Genomic DNA, 23,071 nt, shown 5'->3' with positions numbered 1-23,071 from the left:
AGTGCCTACCTTGAAGGGCTGCTGTGGGGATTAAATGGGTTAATGAATGTAAAGTTCCTAGAGCATTAACTGGCACATATTTAGAAATAAATCACTATTGGGATAAAAAAAAATCCAGTTGTTTGTCTTTCCCCAATTTATATAAGTCCCCCAGTTAGAACTTTGATAATACCTATGAAGCTATTAGTTATCATAATTTGTTTGCTTTCTGTCTTTACCCACATCAACTAAAAAGATATGAAAAATCTTGCAGCCTCAAGTACCATTTGGCTTTCTCAAATGGACAATAAATCCTTAATTGCTCTAAAATACCCACAAATACAATTAAAGTATGGTACACAGAACTTTACTACAAGTTGCAAGAATGCAACATAAAACAGTCTAGGCTTTATGAAGTTAGAATAAATAATACCAACTGCTTTTCTTTCAATGCAGTCAGTGTCATTGGAGAAGATTTAAATAAAACATAATTTTTCTTTTCAAAATCATTGGTCAATATCTCAGTTCTGTTCTAGATATTTCTATGGTAATTTTAGTATCTATTATTATAATTCACCAGATAAATTACCAACAGTAGAGGCCTATGATTTGAATGAACATTTAAAAAAATCCAGCAAACTCACTTATTTTTATGAGAACACATATGTAATAAGATTATAAATTTTATAACTAAACAAGAGCTGACTATCATATTCTACATACCTTGATCTCTTTTTCAAAGGGTTTGATGAAAGGTGAGCCTCTCATTGTCTGAGTTTTAATAATTTGATCATCAAGGATAGCCTGAATCTCATCAACTGAAGAAAGAATACAGACTCCAGTATCACGATATAGACTTATATGAAAAGCAATATCATCCCAAGTTTCTATCATTGTATGCATGGCTTTCTCTAATGAAAATTCCTAAAAAGGAAGAATGAAGAGAGAATGGAATAGAGGTACTCATTCTGTTGATTCTCCCCATGTATACATGTTAAATAAATTTGTATGCCTCTTCTCCAATTAAAAAAAAGAGAAGATGGGATAGTGAAGGATATTATTTATTATATAGACCTTACATAGTAAATTCATTCAGTAAGCATTTGATGTACATTATCATTTCATTAGGATAATCTGTGACTATTGTATATATTTTTTTAATTTAGGATGTTTTTTAATAATTTAAAAATTCCTGAGAAGAATGATTATATAGTTTTAAAAAACTCACTTGCTAAAAAACTACAGCTATTAGTATTAAAATGGACATTAGGAGCTGGGTGTAGTGGCTGACACCTGTAATCCTAGCGCTGTGGGAGGTTGAAGCAGGAGAATTGCTTGAGACCAGGAATTCAAGAGCATCCTGAGCAAGAGTGAGACCCCTTCTGTACAAAAAAATAAAACAACTAGCCAGGTGTAGTAGCAAGTAGCTATTGTCCCAGCTACTCAGGAGACTGGGGCAGGAGAATCACTTGAGCCTGGGAGTTTACGGTTGCAGTGAGCTGTGATGATGCCACCGCACTTAGGCCCAGGCAAGAGAGTGAGACTCTGTCTCAAAATGAAAAAAAAAAAAAACAAAAAACAAAAAAACAACGAAACAAAATCACAAACATAATTAAACAAACAACGGGAATCAGAATAAAATGCCTACTAGACTTTCTCTGAAGTACGCTTTTTGAAGGCAACCTATAGTCTGTCTATTTCAAGAACTCTTCCTCAGTCTAGAGCCATATTTACTTTGCTAGCACACATATACAACACATGCCATATAGAGGGTGTCCATAAAATAGTAAACTATTTTAAATTGCACATGAACTTTATGGACACACTGTATATCTCCACCTAGCATCCTTAATAGAAAAATTATGTATCAATACTAGCATATCATAAAATTATATTAGAACATGGCAGAATTAAGAAGTCAAATAGATTATTTCTAGTCTAGAGTCAGGCCAAGTAAGCACATATTTTGTGGGGAAAAAAGAGTGGTCTGCTCTCATTTACTCCCATCTCCTCTCACTGCTATACTATATACATTCAACCACAAACAAACAAACAAACAAACAATGGTTACTTGATTGACAAACTCATCAAATAAAGTATTTCAGATGATCTTTATGTTTACCTTGCTTGCACCTGCACTTATCACTTCAAATTTTTCTAAGTATGGTGAAAGGTTTAATTTTAAAACTTTTCTCAGTGTAGTTCCAGAGTCTGGAGTCAAATCAAAGCCTACAATATCTGACATCTGTTTCCAGTGACGAGCTCTCATTCCTGGATTGCACAGAATGGAGACAGTAGGGACATATTCCTAATGGTGAAAATATTAACAATAATGAGTCAGTCATTTGCTTCTACACATACATATTGTAAGTCTTGATAGTATAAAGATTACAGTTTTTCAAATTACTAAATATATTTATATGAATACAATCAAAATCTCAATTCATTTTGGAGGGAGAGAAATTAACAAAATGATTCTGACAGTCATCTGTAAAAATAGCCAGGGAAATTATAAGAGCAAAAAAGAAGAATGGAGGGTAAATGGTCTATGAGATTTTAAAACGTATGATAAAACATGGTAATTAAAACTAGGGTGTTATTTTAGAAATTCAAATTTTTTACATATACAACATGTAGAAATTAATAAAATATAATATATAGTTATAAATACACATACACACATATGAATGGGGGAAAATCTGTATCAAATCTCAAATAAATGAGATTTGGTTTTGCTTTCAAATCTTTTTATTTTTCTCCTTAGCACTTGGTGATAGGAATAGTTCTATCAGAGCTTTCCTGGGTAATTCTTAAATCTCAGTGTTGTATGCAGTGGCTCACACCTATAAGACCAGCACTTTGGGAAGCCAAGATGGGAGGATGCCTTAAAGCCAGGAGTTCAAGACCAGCCTAAGCAACACAGCAAGAGATTGTCTCTGTAAAAATTTTAAAAATTATCCAGGCATTGTGGTGTGTGCCTGAAGTCCCAGCTACTTGGGAGACTGAAATAGGAGGATCACTGTAGCCAAGGAGTTAGAGACTACAGTAGGCTATGATCATGCCACTACACTCCAACCCGGGTGACAGCAATACTTCATCTCTAAATAAAGTAAAATAAGAACAAATTTAAATTTTTTTAAAGATGTAAAAAGATATTACTCAAAAGATGAGAGAAATAGAGTTCCCTCTCTGCCTTTACCACCTCCTCCCCAAAACACTCAGTCCTTTCACAATACCCATGCCAAAAGAGAAGATGGGACTGAGTCAGAACTTAGACAAGATGCTGAGTCATAGATAAGGGGCCAAAATAATATATTTTTCTGATTATTTTTCCTCAATACCTTCATTTGGTCCCACTCTTTTGATCACAAGTGACAGAGACACAATTCATTAGCCAAAGAGAGAAAAAAGGTGGGGGCAGGAGGAAAACACAATTAGGTTCCATGTTCAAAGGGAGACAAAGCTGAGGTGAATGTCTCAAGCCTCTGGATTCTGGGGCCTAGGAGAGTAACCACAGGCACTCTCTAAGTATCTTTACTTATCAACAATATTCTCTTAAGCCACCTACTTTGCAGCTCCAGGGAGCTGTAAAGTCTCATATCTTCATAGCTTCAAAGCTTCATATCTTTATAGCTTGTGAGCAGACAAAAAGAGGCTTCCTTTCCCAGACCCCGATCTCCAAGGAGAACTCTGGGCCAGTTTGGGTTACATGCTTATCCCTGAACTAATCAGTATAGCCAGAGAGATGGTGATTAGGATTGGTTCACCCTTGGTCAGATGCCCACTGAGGATAAGACTGTCTACAAACTGACCAAACACATTTTACACCCAACTAGACTACTGTTTAAAGCATAAGAACAGAGGATGGGTTTTATAATTTATGTATTTGGCAACAGAAAGTTGAAAAGATATCTACACATATAATATTAAAGTGTCATTAATTTTCTAGTATTTTTATACCACTGGAAAAAAATTAAGTGTCATTAAATATGTTTATACCTTAAAAACTTTAATCTGGTCCATTACTGTGTTGCACATAGTAATAGTAGGAGTCTCCTTTGGTTCTTCTTCAGGTCTATCTTCCTCTACAGATCGTTTTCTTGCTGCCTTTCGTTTTTCTTGCAATTCTTTCTTTTGCTTTGTTTGGAAAAATTTCAGTGTCTTAAAAATTTCTCGAGAAAACTCTTCTACATCAGCTTCCATGCTTTCCCCATTGAGGTCCAAAAATCCTCCATCCATCCACCTGAAGTGAAAGAAAAAATATTATTAAACCCAAACTTTTGGAGTTTGAAGGGACCTTACAGATCCTTTAGGCTAGACCCCTCATTTTTATAAGAGAGACAAAAGGGCTCGTAACTGTTTTCCTTAGTCACACACAAGTGGAGCTGATGGTAGGAAAGACTAAAATCATCATTTTAGCTATACTACGTGTGCTAAAATATGTATCAGATTATAAATGAGTGACTAACAGTATTCAAAGAAAAGACAGATTTGATACCATACTTCTAATTTTGGGTGTAAACATTACTTAAATTAATTAGCTGCATTTAAAGTGACTTGACTCTGGAAAACCCAATGACAATTCTAAAATTATATATATATATGTGTAGTATATATATTTATTTTATGTTAAGTGGGTAATGTCCAGACAGTGTACCATGGTTTGTGAAAGGCATATCTCACACACAAGTGTGAAAACCTAATCGTCATAGTTAAGAAACACAAAAGTATCTCAAATATTGTATTAGTAAGGTTAGTGGTGCTTTAGCAGCATTTCATGCTTCTCCTAGATAGCTGGTTCTTTTTCAATGGATAGATATATTCTACTTCTAAACACTTAACTAAAAACAAATCAATTTGAATTTTACAAATTGTTTTATAAAATTTCCTTAATTTTTATTACATCACCAGAAATTACCGTTTTTCTGATCGTTGCCACTTCAAAACAAAATTAAAAAACTTCTGATAGGGCTCAATGTTAACTTTCAATTTATCCAGTTCAGGATATTTTGTCAATTCCCATTTGAAAAGTTCCTCTTCCTTATTAATGAACTGAACTGCTTCTTCAGATTCTTGAATACGTTTTTGTAGTTGTCTTACATCTGTCACATACTGAAAGCAAAAAATTTTTTAGCTCAAGAAATATCCAAGTAATATTCTAAAAATAAGATTATATAATAGTACATAGGATATGTCCTTGCATTTATACAGTAACTTTAAACATTAACTTCACAACATAACTACGACAGAGAACAAAAGATATGGTGATGTCTACTCCACAGGTAGAAAACTGAGTCATAAAAAAGAAAAAAATAGTTCCTATTCTAGGCCTAACAGTTAAGTCTTTGCCATAGTACGTGTATTTTTCTATATTTTAACATTTCTATTAATGTGTCCTGAATTATTCTATCAGCACGCCATAATTATTGCCGTTTACATTTATCAGACCTGTTGCATCCTGTCCAGCTCTGCAAATTCTGCAAATTCTTCCATGCGGCGTGACTCCTTTTCTAGTTCCAAAATCAGTTTCTCTCTCTTGGCTATTAGTTCATTTTCTTTTCTTTGTTTAGCATTCTCAATGAGCTTTTTAAAAGACAATTTAATATGTTAGTTATTCTATTACAAAGAAAGAGTTACCAAATCAGAAATCTAAATGTTTTGTATAGTAAAAAAAATCAGAAAAGTAAGGAATACAAAACTAAAACATTGTCTGTAATGACTGATATAAAAATGCAAAGTATAATAAATCACACAGAAAATTTCTCCTAGCTATCAAAGTGACTTTCCTCTTTATTTATCAATTAGATACTTTAATTACTTAACAGATTCTTGAATAATAATAAAAAACACCACTTATTGAGCACATGCCATGTATTATATTAAGAACTATTAAATATCTTACCCACATTATCACATGTATTATTATTATCATTCTCATTTCAGAGATGAAGAAATTAAGGTTTATGGAAGTCAAATAGCACGTCCAAGTTTATAGAAGCATAAAAGTCAAAATCTGGATTAGAATCTTGGTTTATCTGATTGAAGCCCATGCTTTCCTTTAATACATCTTAGCCCTCAATTTAGGATCAACTGGTTAACATTAATACTTCAGAATCTGAAATATAGTCAGTCTGAATATACCACCTCTTATCTTTGTGATATTGATTATCTGAGTCTCATTTTTTAAATCTATAAAACAGAGGAAATGGGAGCACTTGTGATTTTTATGAATATTAAATGATTTAAAAAATGAAAAGCATATAATTAAATACTTACAATAATTAATTTATATCATACTTCTAACTTTTATTTACTTTTTTTTTTTGAGACAGAGTCTCATTATGTCACCCTCAGTAGAGAGCTGTGGCGTCACAGCTCACAGCAACCTCAAACTCTTGGGCTTAAGCAATTCTCTTGCCTCACCCTCCCAAGTAGCTGGGACTACAGGGGCCTGCCATAACACCCAGCTATTTTTTGTTGTAGTTGTCATTGTTCTTTAGCTGGCCTGGGCTGGATTCAAACCCACCAGCCCCGATATATGTGGCTGGCACCATAACCACTGTGTTACAGGTGCTGAGCCTCTAACTTTTATTAATAATATCAGCCTCAGTACTTACCACAAGGTCTTGGGAGATAAGCCCAACAGCTTGTCTTAAACCTGCAGGGCCATAAATGTTGCCAGCCTCAAACTCATATTGACACATGAATTACTTTCAAAGGTAGATGGCAAGTAAGCATGAAAATTAAATGTGAACATGGTCTTTAAAATGTCAGTATACAAAAATATATACTGAAAGTATATTTACCTCCTCATTTTCATCAAAGATTGGATTAATTTTCGTAGGCCACGTGAGGACAGATGCATTTAAAGCTAAGTCTTCTTGAGGAAATAGAAAAGCATCTAAAAAATAACTCATTTGACGTTTGGATTCCTACAAAAGAAACTCCAGATATAACACATAACTTAGAAAAATCTAAGGTATTATGAAAAAGAGAAAGACCAACAATGATCTTTAATGTTCTTTCAAATGTCAATTTGACTCAGATTATTAAGTGATATTTTATATACTGCCCAAATCACATGGGTATTTCAATAGCTGTAGTATTATTTATTTGACTTCATGCCACACAATTGCATACTTTTATACTGCAAATAAAGTTTTTAAAAAATTTTCACTTGCAGTTGACTTAACATAAACGTATTCCTAGTTATCCTTGTATCTGAGTGAGAGAAATGGTTAAATATTTGACAATCCTTTAAATTTCAATTTTAAAGAATTTTAAATTTTTCTGTTCCTATGAATATTTTTATTTTTGGACTTTGGTGACAAAGATTTTAGTATCTTTTGTTTTGTTTTAAATTTTCAGTGATATTATCACCTTTTTGACTACTTAGTGCACACAATAGTTCAGAAAGAGTTTGGAGGCAAGTGGCAAAGAAATAAAATCTTTAAACAATAAATTTATATGAGTAAAGAACTTGAATATTTTTACCCCTATAGCTTTCATTGATCTATATGGTGTGCTGTAGAATTATAATTTTTAAGAATTAAAATACAGATTCAAAGGCTAATTTAAGGCTTTTTATTTTCATTATATTTATGTGTTTGCATATTTTATATATTATATATCTATATGTGTATACAATGCTGTAGAAATAAAACTTAGAAATAAAAAATTGATACATGTAATTCATTATACTAATGGATCAAAAGAGAAAAAGCAATGATCACTTCTAAAGATGCAAAAAATGTACTCAATATCCACTTACAATAATTTTTTTTTAAAGCCTAGTAACACATCAGCAATAGAAGGGAACACATTCATCTGGTAAAGGTACCTGTAAAAAACCTACAAGAAATGTCATACCTAACAGTGAAATTGTGAAAGGTTTCCTTTCAAGGTTGGGATAAAGAAGAGAAGTCTGCCATCACCCACTGCTCTTAAACATTGTACTAGAGGTTATTCCAGTCAGCTCACTGTAGCAAAAAAAATAAATTTGGTAAATGTGTAATGTTTGGGGCGGCGCCTGTGGCTCAAAGGAGTAGGGTGCCGGCCCCATATACTAGAGGTGGCGGGTTCAAACCTGGCCCCAGCCAAAAACTGCAATAAATAAATAAATAAATAAATAAATGTGTAATGTTTGATGAGCACAAAACAAAACTGTCATTATTTGCAAGTTATATTAGGGTATATGTAGATACTCCAAAATAATATCCAGATAAACTAGTCTAAAGTAAATATCCAAGAATTCATACTGACATAATATAAATAAATGATTGAATAAATTAATAAGCTAGGGAAAGAGACAAATCTCTAAAGCTGAAGAATTGCAAATAAATTATGTAGATTGTCCATCCTAAAAGAGAGGAAACAAACCTTTTCAATTCTTAATTAGAATCTGCATAAAATGATTTCCTTCCAAAGAGTATAAAATGGAAAGGGGGAAAAATGGAAAGCCCTAACAAATGCTATTTCAACCAGGTGATCAAGGCCAACACCAACAGTGATAAATCAGGTTGATTATATACCTTTGATATATTGTGATAAAAATGGCACTTTACCTCTGTGATTACCTTCCCCCAAACCTAGTATTATCACAAGTAAAAACCTCAGACAAATTCCCACAGAAGGCCATCCTGCAATATAACTAACTAATATTCCTCAAAAATGTCAAGGTTATCAAAAACAAAGAAAATCTAAAGCTATGCATGGTGGCTCACACCTATAATCTTAGCAATTTGGGAGGTCAAGGCAGGGTGGGGGCAGTTGCTTGAGGCCAGGAGTTTGATACCAGCCTAAATAACATAGTAAGACACTGTCTGTACAAAAAATAGACAAATGAGCTGTGTGGTGATGTACACCTTGTAGTCCCAGCTACTCTCGGGAGGCTGAAGCAGGAGAGTCAGTTATGCCCAGGAGTTTAAGGTTGTAGTGAGCTATGACAATGCCACTGCACTCCAGCCTGGGTGATAGAGTAAGACTTTGCCTTTAAAAATAAAAACCAAAACCAGGCCTGTAATCCTAGCACTCTAGAAAGTCCAGATAGGTGAATTGCTTGAGCTCAGGAGTTCGAGACCCCACTGAGCAAAACCAAGACCCTGCCTCTACTAAAAATAAAAAAAATTAGCCACATATTATGGTGGGCACCTGTAGTCCCAGCTACTTTGGAGGTTGATGCAAGAGGATCTTTTGAGCCCAACCAAGAGTTTGAGGTTGCTGTGAGCTATGATGATGCCACGGCACTCTACCCAAGGTGACAGAGTGAGACTCTGTCTCAAAATAAAAATAAAAGTAAAGCACAATGAGATACTACCTTACCCCTGTCAGAATGGCCAGTATTAAAAAGTCAAATAAAAACAGATGTTGGTGCAGATGTGGTGAAACGCAAATGCTTTTACACTACTTGTGGGGATGTAAATTAGTACTACCTCTAGGAAAACCAATATGGAAATTCCTCAAAGACCTAAAAACAGACCTACCATTTGATCCAGCAATCCCACTACTGGAGATCTAGCCAAAGGAAAGAAGTCATCACATCAAAAAGCCACACTAATATGTTTATAGCGGCACAATTCACAATTGCAAAGATATGGAATCAACCTAAGTGCCCATCAACTGATGAGTGGAAAAAGAAAATGTTATACCATAAAATACTACTCAACCATAAAAAAGAATGAAATATCTTTCACAGTGACTTGGATGGAATTGGAAACAATATCCATAACACTTAGGAGAAGTTGATGTATATATGCACCAGGATACATGTACAAAAATGTTTCCAGAAGCACTGCTAATAATAGTAAAAGTATTATAGAAACAAATATGCAGAACAGTAAAATTTTAAAAATAAATCCTATAGTGATACAATGTGGAATGGAATATTAGATAGTAATAAAAAACAAAAGATAAGGAGCCAACAACATAATGCTGACAAGATGCAAAAAATATATAAACTATATGACTTCCTTTACATAAAGATCAGAATCAGACACAAATTAACTACCATGTTTTGCCTTGTATAATGCACATCCATGTTTTTGACCCAAAATTTCAGGGAAATAATCTTTTGTTTTAATTTTTATTTGTTTATATTTAAGTATTTGGTTTTTTGTGTTATAAAGGAATTTTTAAAAAATATTAGCTAGATTGCTAGCTCCCACCTAAAGTATACAAAGAGAAATACGCCACTCTTCATTAGCCAAAAATGCTTTCTTTGGCAAGTTTGTCATAAGTTCAACAAAATAATTACTATAATCCAGGGTATTATTTTACATATGGATACCATTTCCAGGGTATTATTTTACATATGGATCCCATTATCGCTTTCTAGAGTTATACTTTTAATGTATAAGCATAAATCAAATAATTAAAAACATTTACCAGTATGTAGATAAGGAATTAGTATTACCCATGCATAATGTGCATCCTTTTTTTTTTCTCAAAAGTTCAGGCAAAAAAGTGAGTATCATATATGACAAAATATAGTATATTGATTAGAAATGCATATTTAGATTATAGAACTATAAATAGGAGCAAATAAATAAATATTATGACAGTGAAGATAGTGCTAACATCCAGAAAAGGGGATTATGATGCACCCAACCCTAGTGTTGGTAGGGTTCCACTTCTTTCCCTGGGTAGTAATTACTGGCTGTTTACGTCACAATACTTGAAACTGTACAATTTATGGCTTTTTAAACAAAGAAGGAGAGTAAAATATAGGTGAATACACATATAACCTTGTGCTGGAGAAGGCATAAGCATGTTATGAACTGTAGATACTACAAAAGAAAAAATATACCTGTATTTAACTTTTTCCCTAATGCTTACCCCTTGAAAAAATATATATTTTTAAAACTATATTGTTTAAGGTACACACACAGTTGGTGAAACTAAAGACAATAAAAGATATGACTACCGTAAAAATCAAATGGAAACCTCTGGAGAAGGGAGGAGGAGAGGGAAAGAAGATGCTGTGATCAGAAAGTTATACTGAAAGGCCTTCTGGAGTGCTGGCAATATCCTATTACTTGACCTGGGTGGTAGCAACATAGCTGCTCACATAATAGCTATTTGTTTAACTATATGTTTTACACATCTGCAATATGTATATCATATTTCACAATAAAAATCTATTCAAATCATGTAAATTAAAATTTCTTACCTGGATCCTTGAACTCAACTCTACAATTCCTACAGTTCGGGCTCTTTCTATATAAGAGATCATATCCATCATTTCTTCTGTTGTCTCAGGGATTTTTAGAGCACGCTCTTTAATTGCCTCAAATTCACTGCAAATGCTGACATAAAACTCTGCTTTATTACACTTATGGTAATTAATGTTATATCATACTCAATAAATGTGCTGTTATGATTATTATAAAACAAAAATTGTGATATCCTAAAAATAACTGGTTAATTCACTAAAATATCTGAAAATGTTTAAGCTTATCTGATACAATTCAGTATACACCATATATCAATAAAATATACAAAAGTAAGATAATATTTTCATATGAAATTGTAGCATATTTTAAAAAAACTAGTGATCTCTTCAACCCTCTTGAATACCTAGATAAGCAGTGTGGCATAGAACATAAAAATCAACAATTCTCCTAGAATATCCTATGTAAGTATAAACCTAGATATCCATCCTATAGACATTATTCAGCTAAAGCTACATTTCATAGAATATTTCTCCTGTGCCTTAAAATATCTGTATTATCATGCTATTATGAGACTATCAGGAAAAAAAAGTAAAAACAAACTATAAAAGAGGTAAGTCATTTTAAAAATAAATTTTAGTTCAAATAAGAATTTGAGAATATATGTGGGAAATTATACTTATTCATTCATTATGAACAGTTGAGTACCCACACTGTGCTAAGCAAAGTTCTAAGCATTGTAGATGGTAGCAAACAAGACCTTGGCCTCATAAAGCTTATACTCGAGCTGAGGAGAGAGACAAAAGCAGCACATAAATACGCAACGTTTTTGGTAGTAAAAGGCCCTATGAATAAAAAATAAAGCAAGGTAAAGGGGAAAAGAATGATAGAGTGTAGAGAAGTGGCCATTATTTTACACAGAGTGGTCAGGGAAGGCCTTTCTAGGGAGATGATATTCAAGGCGAGAGAAGAAAAAAGCGAGTTATGCAAATAATAGGAAAAGAGCTTCTAGGAAGAAAAAACACCAAAGGCCCTGGAGGTGGCAATAAGCATGGCATAACTTAGGAATGGCAAACAAGTCAACATGAATGAATACAAGGAAGAGGACCTTGTATGAAGTTTGAGAGGTAAGACTCAGGTCATAGAGGACTTTATAGTAAAATCTTGAATATTAGACACGGAAAGCATTAATATGGATAATGCACAAAGACAGATGCATTATCATTTGCAGATCCCCTGGGGAGAGATATTTCAACAAATGAAAAGGAAGCAAACAAAATTATGACAGCAGCTCAGCGTCTGTAGCTCAAGTGGCTAAGGCACCAGCCACGTACACCCAAGGTGGTGGGTTCGAATCCAGCCCGGGCCCGCCAAACAATGACGGCTGCAACCAAGAACAACCAAAAAATAGCCGGACGTTGTGGCGGGCACCTGTGGTCCCAGCTACTTGGGAGGCTGAGGCAGGAGATTCGCTTGAGCCCAGGAGTTGGAGGTTGCTGTGAGATGTGATGCCATGGCACTCTACCCAGGGGGACAGCTTGAGGCTCTGTCTCAAAAAAAAAAAACCCCAAAATTATGACAGCAAGGTGGTCTAAGCAGATGCTAAACCAAACTACAAAGTAACCAAATTACTCTTTAATGACCTTGTATTTAACCCAGTGTAAACATTTCCTCCTTTTGATGTTACCGATCTCAACTACAGAATTTAAACAGGAAAGAATTAAAGAATGAACCAGGTGGAGAAAATTGGACTTTTCAGTTGCTCTTATATCATGCATTTAAAATAAAACATAGTTATTTTGTTGGAAGCAATAAAATTTTCCAAAAAAACCAAAGAAATTCTAAAAATAAATATCAAAAAAAGTTATACCAAATATAAACCACTTTTTATTAACTATGGCACTGTCATTGCTCTTACTCATGAGAGGGGTTAAAACTCTCAAGAAAGGGATGAGGTCTAATACTTTAACCTTTTTGATATCTCTTTGTGAAGTATACTTTAGTACAAAGCATGCCTGATAAACACTTGCATGCATAAACAAAGCATGCCTGATAAATATATGACACTCATATATTTGTTTATTCATTTAAAAAATATCTACTGGGTACTTATTCTTTGCCAGGCAAGAGGCTGGATGCTTTACAAATGCCATTTGTGATCCTAACAGTACTCTAAGGACAGTGTTACTGTCCACAGTTAACGTAGTAGGAAACAGAGGCTCAAGGAAATTAAGCAACTTGGCAAGAGTTAGAAAACTAGTTAATGGCAGAGTTAGGATTCAAAGTCAGGTCTTTATAACTCCAAAGCATAGAATTTTCTCATTTTGCTTCCAGAAAAATAAACATAATAGCTAACCATGTCCAGACACTGTGATAGGTGCTACACATACATCAGTTTTAACCTTTACGGAAGTTATAAACTCAGATACTTCTGGGGCCACACACATAACAAATTAGTTAGATAAATGGATGATGAAGCTTGATCACTGGGTGAACAAATCACAATACACATTCCTTGTCTAAAGGGGAAAGCTGTTTCTTAGCTTCATTTTCCACTGCAGGTCCAATATGGCATGGTCTTCCCAATTTTTCAGAAAAGTAAGAAATACAAAGAGTATGTACATTTGTGTGTATATAAATCTAATTTTAAAATATTGATAGCAAATCCTAAATCTGTTTAAACAGAAGAAAACAGTGTGAAATGAGTAAAACATATATGCATGACACCCTAGCTAGCAGTCTACTAGTTTATGAGTCCTATTTTATAGCGATCCAGCAAAGTAAATATCATTGCCTCCATTTTAAGGATAAGGAAAATAAGCTAGGTGATACAACAAGTAAATATTGAGGTCAGGAATGATCCCAGAACTGCCCAATATCACAGAAACTCTATCATCCTTTCATTATTATGCAGTCTGTATTCAAATACTGTCTTACTTCAATTTTTTTTTTTTTTTAATCCTGGGTTGCCTTAAAACTTTTCTCAAACAGTACAAAACAAAAAGAACTGGCCAGGTGCTGAGGCACACAACTGTAATCTTAGCATTCTAAAAAGCTGAGATGGGAGGATTGCTAGAGATCAGAAGTACCAGACCAGCCTGAGCAAGAGTGAGACCCCCTTTCTACTAAAATAGAAAAAGCCCAGGCATTGTGGTAGGCACCTGTAGTCTCAGCTACTCAGGAGGCTGAGGAAGGAGGATTGCCTGATCCCAGGAGTATGAGATTATTGTGAGCTAGGCTGACGCCATGACACTCTAGATAGGGGCAACAGAGTGAGACACTGTCTCAAATTTTAAAAAAGAACTCATTCTGGCTAGGTGCCTATGGCATAGTGGTTACAACTCCAACCACATACACTGAAGCTGGTGGGTTTGAACCTGGCCTGGGCCAGCTGAAACAACAATGACAAGTACAACAAAAAAATAGCTGAGCATTGTGGCGGGCGCCTGTAGTCCCAGCTTACTTGGGAGGCTGGGGCAAGAAAATTGCTTAAGCCCAAGAGTTGGAGGCTACTGTGAGCTGTGATGCCACACCACTCTATGGTGATGGTGACACAATGAGACTGTCTCAAAAAAAAAAAAAAAGAAAAAGAACTCAGCCTGATGAGGCCTACAAAGGAACCACAGGAAGCAGCTATGGAGGAAAAGTTGTAAGTACTTACATATTTTTAGTTTTTCAACAAGAGTTGTTTTAACAAAAATTATATTTAGTCCCATAATACTGAGTTTGGGAATTAATTCTACTTACAATTCATTTTCTTTTCTATATTTTGAAGCTATGTCATTTAATAATATGTTTGCAAAGGCTTTTGCTTTATTTGTCAGGCCTGTCTTCAAATCTTCACAATCCAAACGCACCATAGGGTAATGAACCCACTGAGGCAAAAGCATTATTTCTGAGGCAAGATTGAAAAATTTTTCTATAAACTTTAAAAAAAGATATTTAAAAAATGATTAGAATATTATAATTCATCAGTGATTTTATACTAATGTATTGTGTTGAAATTCTTAATCATATAAATAAGAACTCATTTCCTTTTGCTAAATCACTAAAATTTTTTTATTGCACAATTTTTTTTCACTTATCTTTTCACAAAGTAATCTGCCAGTCTACAAGTAAATATTAGTACAATGCCATTGATAACATCAAAATCTTAACATATCACAAGGTAGAATTTCCCTCCATAATTATTTTTTTAAACTATCCCTAGAGTTTAACCCATTTCTCTTTATTTAGAAATAAACCCATATGGGCTCGGCACCCATAGCTCAGTGACTAGGGCACCAACCACATACACTGAGACTAGCGGGTTGAGCCCAGCCCAGGCCCACTAAACAAAAATGACAACAATAACAACAACAACAAATAGCCAGGCACTGTGGCAGGTGCCTGTAGTCCCAGCTACTTGGGAGGCTGAGGCCAGAGAATCGCTTAAGCCCAAGAGTTGGAGGTTGCTGTGAGCTGTGATGCTACGGCACTCTGCCAAGGGTGACAAAGGGAGACTCTGTCTCAAAATAAATAAATAAAGAAATAAACCCATATGTTGTGACAATGTGTGTAGCAGATAAATATCTACTTTTGCTATCACTGATGTCTCACTAAAGATTCTAATTCAATCTTTAGGAAAAGAAATACAATAAAAGCTCTATAAGTTGACCACCCAAAGGAATATAACAAACTGGTCAACATATGGAAGTTCTCAACATAACTCGGCCTCCTATTCTAACATGCCCATGTGGTACATGTCCAGTCTATGAAAATTAAGTCAACTTAAGGAGGTAGTCAATGTAGGAAGGTGGTCAACTATGGAGATTCTTCTGTATAAGGAACTTTTTTATTTTGGTCAAGAAAATCCAGAAGGAAATACTGTATTCTTCTAGTACCAAACATCCAAGATATTGGAATTTATACCAACTTCTTAACAGATGAATTTCTTAATAGCTGAACCAACTTCATTATAATGAAAGAAGAAAAATGCATAAACAATATACTACATACACTATAATACATGTGTCTTTTATATAAAATTATTGTGGGCAAAACTAAACTATATTATTTAAGGATATATACATAGATGGTAAAACTGTAAAGGAAAGCAAGACATGTTATGATAGGGCGGTGCCTATGCAAAAAAAAAAAAAACAAAAAAGAAATGTTATGATAATAGTTAGCAATAATGACGGAAGAAAGTTATAATTTAGGGAGAGACATATGGTGGTTTCTGAAGAGCTGCAAAGTTCTAATTCTTAACCAATGGGGTTACTACTATCTAAGTTATAATTACCTATCAATCTACATAAATATGCTTTACACACTCTTTTATATATTTCATGTTTACATTAAACTTTTTTTTTTTGAGACAGAGTGTTGCTCAGTCAAGTAGCAACAAGTAGAGTACAGTGGCATCACCATAATTCACTGCAACCCCAAACTCCCAGCCTCTGCCATAATCTCTCCAGGAGCTGAGATTATAAATTAGGTTTTCTATTTGTAGTAGAGATGGGGGTCTTGCTCTTGCTCAGGCTGCTATCAAACTCCTGAGCTCAAGCAATCTTCCCACTTCTGCCTCCCAGAGTGTTACTATTACAGTTGTAAGCCTCTGTGCCTGGCCTTATTAAGCTTTTCTCATGCAATATTTTAAATACACATAAGTAGACAAAATTTATTCATGATCCAGTTTCAACAATTAGCAGCTCATAGCCAATCTTTTTTCCTCTATATCCATAATCACCCCTACCCTGTTGCTTATTTTTTACACAAATCACAAGCATCATGTAAAATTCATCTCTGTAGATGTTATAGTTCATAATTTTAAAATTTCCCCCAAATAGGCACACTAACCACTACAGTATATAGGAAATTAACATAGTATGTCTATGGAGGGTCCTGAAATTGATCTCCAGAATTACAAAGGGTTGAATATATACCATCTCTAATTTTCTAGAAGTAATAATGAATTTATGAATTCATAATATAGTTTCATGCACACATAAATACCAAGTAAGGTTAAACATAAGCATATTAGAAAAATACAATCATCTCAACAGATGCAGAAAAAGCATTTAACAAAACCCAATAATCTTTTATGATAGAAACACTTAATCTAAAAAAAAACACTTAATCTAGGAATAAAAGAGAACTCAACTTGATAAGGCATATTTAGGAAAAATCTATATCTAACATCACACTTAATGGTGAAAAATTAATATTTACCTAAGATCAAGAACAGGATAAAGATATCCACAATCACCACCTCTATTCAACATTGTACTAAAAGTACTAGCCTGGCAATTAGGCAAGAAAAATACATAAAAGGTATTTAGGTCAGAAATGAAGACACTCACAATTGCAAATGACAGAGTAGTGTACAAAGACAATTCTAAGGAATACATATATATACACACACACAAAAATATGAGAAATAATAAATGAGTTTGGCAAGGCTGCAGGATATAAGACCAAGATACAAAAAAAATTGTATTTCTAGACACTATCAATGAACAGCCCGAAACTTGGGAATAAATTTAACAAAGTGCAAAGCTTATACATGTAAAATGCAACAGTGTTGGAGGAAAAACAGAAAAGTACTAGATAGTGTGCTAAAATGAAGCATACTAGCCATACTTGATATATTCAAAAAAGTAAAGAAAAATATGAATATAATAAGGTGAAAATAAAATTTCCCCCCAAAGAAATACAGTATCTGAAATGAAAAATTTACTTAATATGAGTAACAATAGTTTAACATTAGAGAAGAAAGAATTAGTGTACTTAAAATGTATGCAAAGGAATTTATCCAAAATGAAGTATTAAAAAAAAATTGAAAACTCTGCACAGAGTTTCATTAACCTCTGGAATAATATCCAGCAGTCTAACACACATGTAATTGGAATTCTAGAGTGGGATAAAGATGGGAACAAAAAGGAAAAAAACTGAAGAAATAATATCTTAATATTTTCCAAGTTTGCTGAGACCTATAATCCTACAGATCTAAGAATCCCAAAAAACCTCATTCAGAAGAAATACAAAGGGAACAATACTAATATACTTCCCATTTAAATAGATACAAGGTAACACAAAAGAGAAAATCTTAAAATAAGCCAGATAAAAAGACATTATAGAAAGAAAGCCAGGAGAGAATTCCAGCTTGATGACATGTCAATTCTATAGACCGGTCCCCTAGTGAAAGTGGTGAAAAATATTTTTAAAACAAGGATTTAGGCCTGGAGTGCTGGCTAATGACTGTAATTCTACCACTCATGGAGGCTGAGGCAGGATCATTTGAGCTCAGGAATTTAAGACCAGACTGAGGAAGAATGAGACCCCATCTCTACTAAAAAAGATAGAAATATTAGCCAGGCTTTGTGGTGGGCACCTGTAGTCCTAACTACTTAGGAGGCTAAGGCAGGAGGATCTCTTGAACCTAGGAGTTTGAGGTTGTTGTGAGCTAGGCTGATGCTACAGCACTCTAGACTAGGCAACAGAGTGAGAATCTGCCTTTAAAAACAAACAACAAAACAAAACAAAAAAACAAGAATGTAATGCCTCTGGAAATAGTCATAAGGGTATACAAAAAATAAAGAAATATCTACTTAAGAGAGCCTATGGTTAAAAAAAATTTGATAAGAGAAGTGAAACTATCTGAACCTGAACCACTTCCTTTGTGCAAACAACACCCAAGATTAGTGCACTCTAGAACAAAGGGTTCACTCTCCCCTATGGTTCCAGATGGAGGGCTTAAATACTTGTTGCTGAAATGCATTCTGGGTGAGTATAATTAGGGAGGTAGGGGAACCCTTGTTTCATCCATTCCCCACTAATAAAACAGAGGTTCTACCTTGGATATAATGTCATTGAGAATACTGGGTCCACCAACACACTTACTCTGGTTAGCAAAGTTATGGTTCCACATTAAGAGAAGCAGGCTAAAATGATCTAATGCTACTATCCCCCTATTCCATTAAGCGTTCAGCTCCTAAAGTGGGAGTGTCACTCAGAGAAAAACAAGGTTGCTATCTCCACTTCTAGTTCTAGAACCCTGGCTTAAAGATTTTGCCTGGGGGGTGGAGGAGAAGCATGTCATAAATAGCTCCCAATCTTTTCCCATAAAATTGACATCATTTGCAATAAGTCATGGAGAAGTTCAACCCTAAAGATGCTCTCAAAAACTGGAAGTTGGGGGAGAAGAAAGTTATAAGGAGATTCAGGGATTTGGTAAAGATCAGGCTAGATTATGGGAGATAGCCAGGTTAGGAGAATGGTGGAAGGAGTCCCCCTGGGGTTAGAACAAATATCAGACACAAACACTGACCTCAAGAACTGATCCTCCCAAAGATCTTGGGTTTGATTAAATTAATCAACAGAGCAACACATGCCTCCAGAGAATTATTTGAAACACTAGGACACTGTAATCTTAGCATTTGGGGAGGCTGAGACAGAAGGATCAATTGAGGCCCAGGGTTTAAGATCAGCCTGATCAGAGTTTTGAGAGAGACCTGTCTCCACAAAAAAACAGAAAAATTAGCTATGTGTAATGGCATGGGTCTTTGGTCCCAGCTACTTGAGAGGCTGAGGCAAAAGGATCAGTTGAGCCCAGGAGTTAAAGGTTACAGTGGGCTATGATGATGTCACACATATAATTCACAAGGATCCATACAGACTCAAACTGAAGAGATGGAAAACAATATTCCATATAAGTGGAAACCAAAACAAAGCTAGTATAGCCATTCTCATATCAGATAACATACACTTAAAATCAACAAAAGTAAATAAGGACAAAGGCAATCATTATATAATGGTGAAGAGAACAATTCAACAAGAAGACATAACAATTCCAAATATCTATGCACATAACACAGGTGCGCCCAGATGCATAAAGCAAACCCTACTTGATCTAAACAAAATGATAAACAACAGCATCATAACAGGTGGGAAATCAACAACCCACTGACAGAATGAGACAGATTCTCCAAACAGAAAATAAACAAAGAAAATGGACTTAAACAGGAATCTAGAAAAAATGGGCCTAGCACACATTTAGAAGACATTCTACTCCAAAACTACTGAATATACATTCTTCTCATAAGCTCATGGCACACTCTCTAAAATTCTAAGCCATAAACCATGTCTCAAAAAATTTTGTTAAATAAAAATTATGCCATGTATCCTCTCAGGCCACAGTGAAAGAAAATTAGAAATAATAAAAAAAAAAAGAAAATTAGAAATCAGTCACAACAGAAACACTCAACTCTACACAAACTCATGGAAATGAAACAACCTATTGCTGAATGATTATTGGGTAAAAATGGAAATTAATTTGACAAATGAAACTAAACAAACTAAATGACAGATGAAACACAAGTTATTGAAATCTGTGAGATCCTGCAAAAGCAGGCCTAAGAGCAACATTCATAGCCTTCAATGCTTTGTCCAAAAGACAGAAAAATCACAAATCAATAATCTAATGAATCATCACAAGAAATTGGAAAGGAAGAGCAAACCAATCCCAAACCATGCAGAAGAAAAGAAATAACTAAAGGCAGAGCTTAAATAAATGAAATTGGTCCCAAAAGAATTACACAGATGGGCTCGGTGCCTGTGGCTCAAGTGGCTAAGGCGCCAGCCACATACACCTAAGGTGGTGGGTTCAAATCCAGCCCAGGCTGCCAAATAACAATGACAGCTGCAACCAAAAAAGAGCCAGGCATTGTGGCGGGCGCCTGTGGTCCCAGCTACTTGGGAGGCTGAGGCAGGAGACTTGCTTAACCCCAGGAGTTGGAGGTTGCTATGAGCTGTGATGCCACGGCACTCTACCCAGGGGGACAGCTTGAGGCTCTGTCTCAAAAAAAAAAAAAAAAAAAGAATTAAACAGATAATTAATAAAACAAAAAGTTGCCTCTTCGAAAAGACAAGCAAAATCTAGGCCTCTTGCTAAAAAAGAAGAAAAGAAAGGACCCTAACAAGCTTCTTCAAAAATTAAAAAGCAGATATTACAACTGATAACACAGAAATATATCATCTCTAAATACTATAAAAACTTGAAAACACTGAAGAAATGGACAAATTCTTGGAAACACATGACCTCCCTAGCTTCAATCAGAAAAATATAGAACTCCTATACAGATCAATATCAAGTAATGAAACTGAAGCAGCAATAAAAAAATTTCTCTACAAAAAAAGTCCTAGAGCAGATGGTTTCAAAGTTTCATAGATTTTACCAGATCTGTGAAGAAGATAATGAAGAAATTGTTTCTTAACATATAGGAGGAAGGAATCCTCCCCAACTTGTTCTATGAAGCCAATATTATCTTGATGCCAAACCCAGGAAAGGACATAACAATAAAAGAAATTTGGCCAGGCACAGTGGCTCACACCTATAATCCTAGAACTCTGGGAGGCCAAGGCATGTAGATCATTTGAGCTCAGAGTTCGAGACCAGCCTGAGCAAGAGTGAGAATCTGTCTCAACTAAAAACAGAAAAACTAGCCTGGCACTGTGGCAGCACCTGTGGTCCTAGCTTTTTGGAGGACTGAGGCAAGGGGATTGGTTGAGCCCCAGAATTTGAAGTTGCTGTGAGCTAGGACACCACAGGACTCTACCCAGGACACAGAGGGAGACTCTGTCAAAAAAGAGGAAAGAGAGAGAAAAAAGAAAGAAAAGAAAAGAAAAGAAATTCTATAGGCCAATATCCCTTATGACTATACATACAAAAATTCTCAATAAAATCCCAGCAAATCATGTTCAGGTGAACATCAAAAAAATAATCCATGGCTCAGCACCCATAGCACAGTGGTTATGGCTCCAGCCACATACACCAAGGGTGGCGGGTTTGAACCTGGCCAGAGCCAGCTAAATGACAATGACAACTGTAACAAACAACAGCCAGGCATGGTGGGTGCCTGTAGTCTCAGCTACTTGGGAGGCTGAGGCAAGAGAATCACTTAAGCCCAAGAGTTTGAGGTTGCTCTGAGCTGGGACACCACGGCACTCCACCCAGGGCAACATAGTGAGACTCTGTCTCTAAAAAAATAAAAAAATAAAAATCCACTACAACCAGGTAGGCTTCATCCCAGAGATGCAAGAATGGTTCAACATACAGTAATATATAAGTGTGGTTTGCTACATAAATTGAAACAAAAACAAAGACCACATGATCTACTCGGTAGATGCAAGAAAAGCATTTGACAATATTCAGTATCTTTTTATGATAAGAAATCTTAAAAATATTCATAGATGGAACATACTTCAAAATTATAAAAGCCATATATGACAAACCTACAGCCGACATATACTGAACACCCCCAAATGGAGAACATTCTCACTTAGAACTGAAACCAAAGTTGTCCACTGTTACCACCTCTACTCAAATTAGTGTTGGAAGTCCTAGCCAGAGCAATCAAACAAGAGAAGGAAATCAAATTTATCCAAATGGGAAAAGAAGAGGTCCCACTATCACTCTTTGCTGATGACATGATCTTATATTTATTAAACCCCAAAGATCCTGTCAAGAGATTCCTAAATTGATAAATAAATTTACCAAAGTCTCAAGTTACATGATCAATGGCCATAAATCAGTAGCATTCCTAAACACCAATAATAGTCAAGCTGAGAACCAAATCAAAGACTCAACACCATTCGCAATAACAATCAAGAAAATAAAATACAAGGAATATATTTAACCAAGAAGGTGAAAGAACTGTACAAGGAGAAATATAAAACACTGAGGAAAGAGTCACTGAGGATATAAATAAATGAAAGTATATCATGCTCAAGTATTGGCAGAAGCAACATTATTAAAATGTATATACCATCTAAAGTGATTTACAGATTCAATTCAATCCACATTAAAATATCATTTTCGGCTCGGCGCCTATAGCTCAACAGGCTAAGGCGCCAGCCACGTACACCTAAGGTGGCGGGTTTGA

General features: G+C 35.0%; 1 protein-coding gene and 1 non-coding gene across 2 annotated transcripts in view; both read right to left on the bottom strand.

Moving 5' to 3' along the window:
• Window positions 1–3,972: 3,972 nt before the first annotated feature.
• DNAH12 (dynein axonemal heavy chain 12) overlaps window positions 3,973–23,071 on the bottom strand; it is a 62,465-nt gene continuing 43,366 nt past the window's right edge. Inside the window, exons 11-16 of the mRNA XM_012802549.1 lie at window positions 14,895–15,073; window positions 11,147–11,282; window positions 6,786–6,911; window positions 5,428–5,562; window positions 4,898–5,091; window positions 3,973–4,222 (exon numbers count right to left, since the gene is read on the bottom strand). Of these exons, the coding sequence (XP_012658003.1) occupies window positions 3,973–4,222; window positions 4,898–5,091; window positions 5,428–5,562; window positions 6,786–6,911; window positions 11,147–11,282; window positions 14,895–15,073 (1,020 nt within the window). The remainder of the gene's footprint in view (window positions 4,223–4,897; window positions 5,092–5,427; window positions 5,563–6,785; window positions 6,912–11,146; window positions 11,283–14,894; window positions 15,074–23,071) is intronic.
• Window positions 4,607–4,710, bottom strand: LOC111723756. Its single transcript, XR_002772231.1, has one exon. It is a non-coding gene; the product is annotated as a small nucleolar RNA U13 (small nucleolar RNA).

This window comes from Otolemur garnettii, unplaced genomic scaffold (genome assembly GCF_000181295.1).
Source record: "Otolemur garnettii isolate 467f Iridium unplaced genomic scaffold, OtoGar3 scaffold00015, whole genome shotgun sequence".
Classification (NCBI taxonomy): Eukaryota; Metazoa; Chordata; class Mammalia; order Primates; family Galagidae; genus Otolemur; species Otolemur garnettii.
This window is presented reverse-complemented; position numbering and strand designations above follow the sequence as displayed.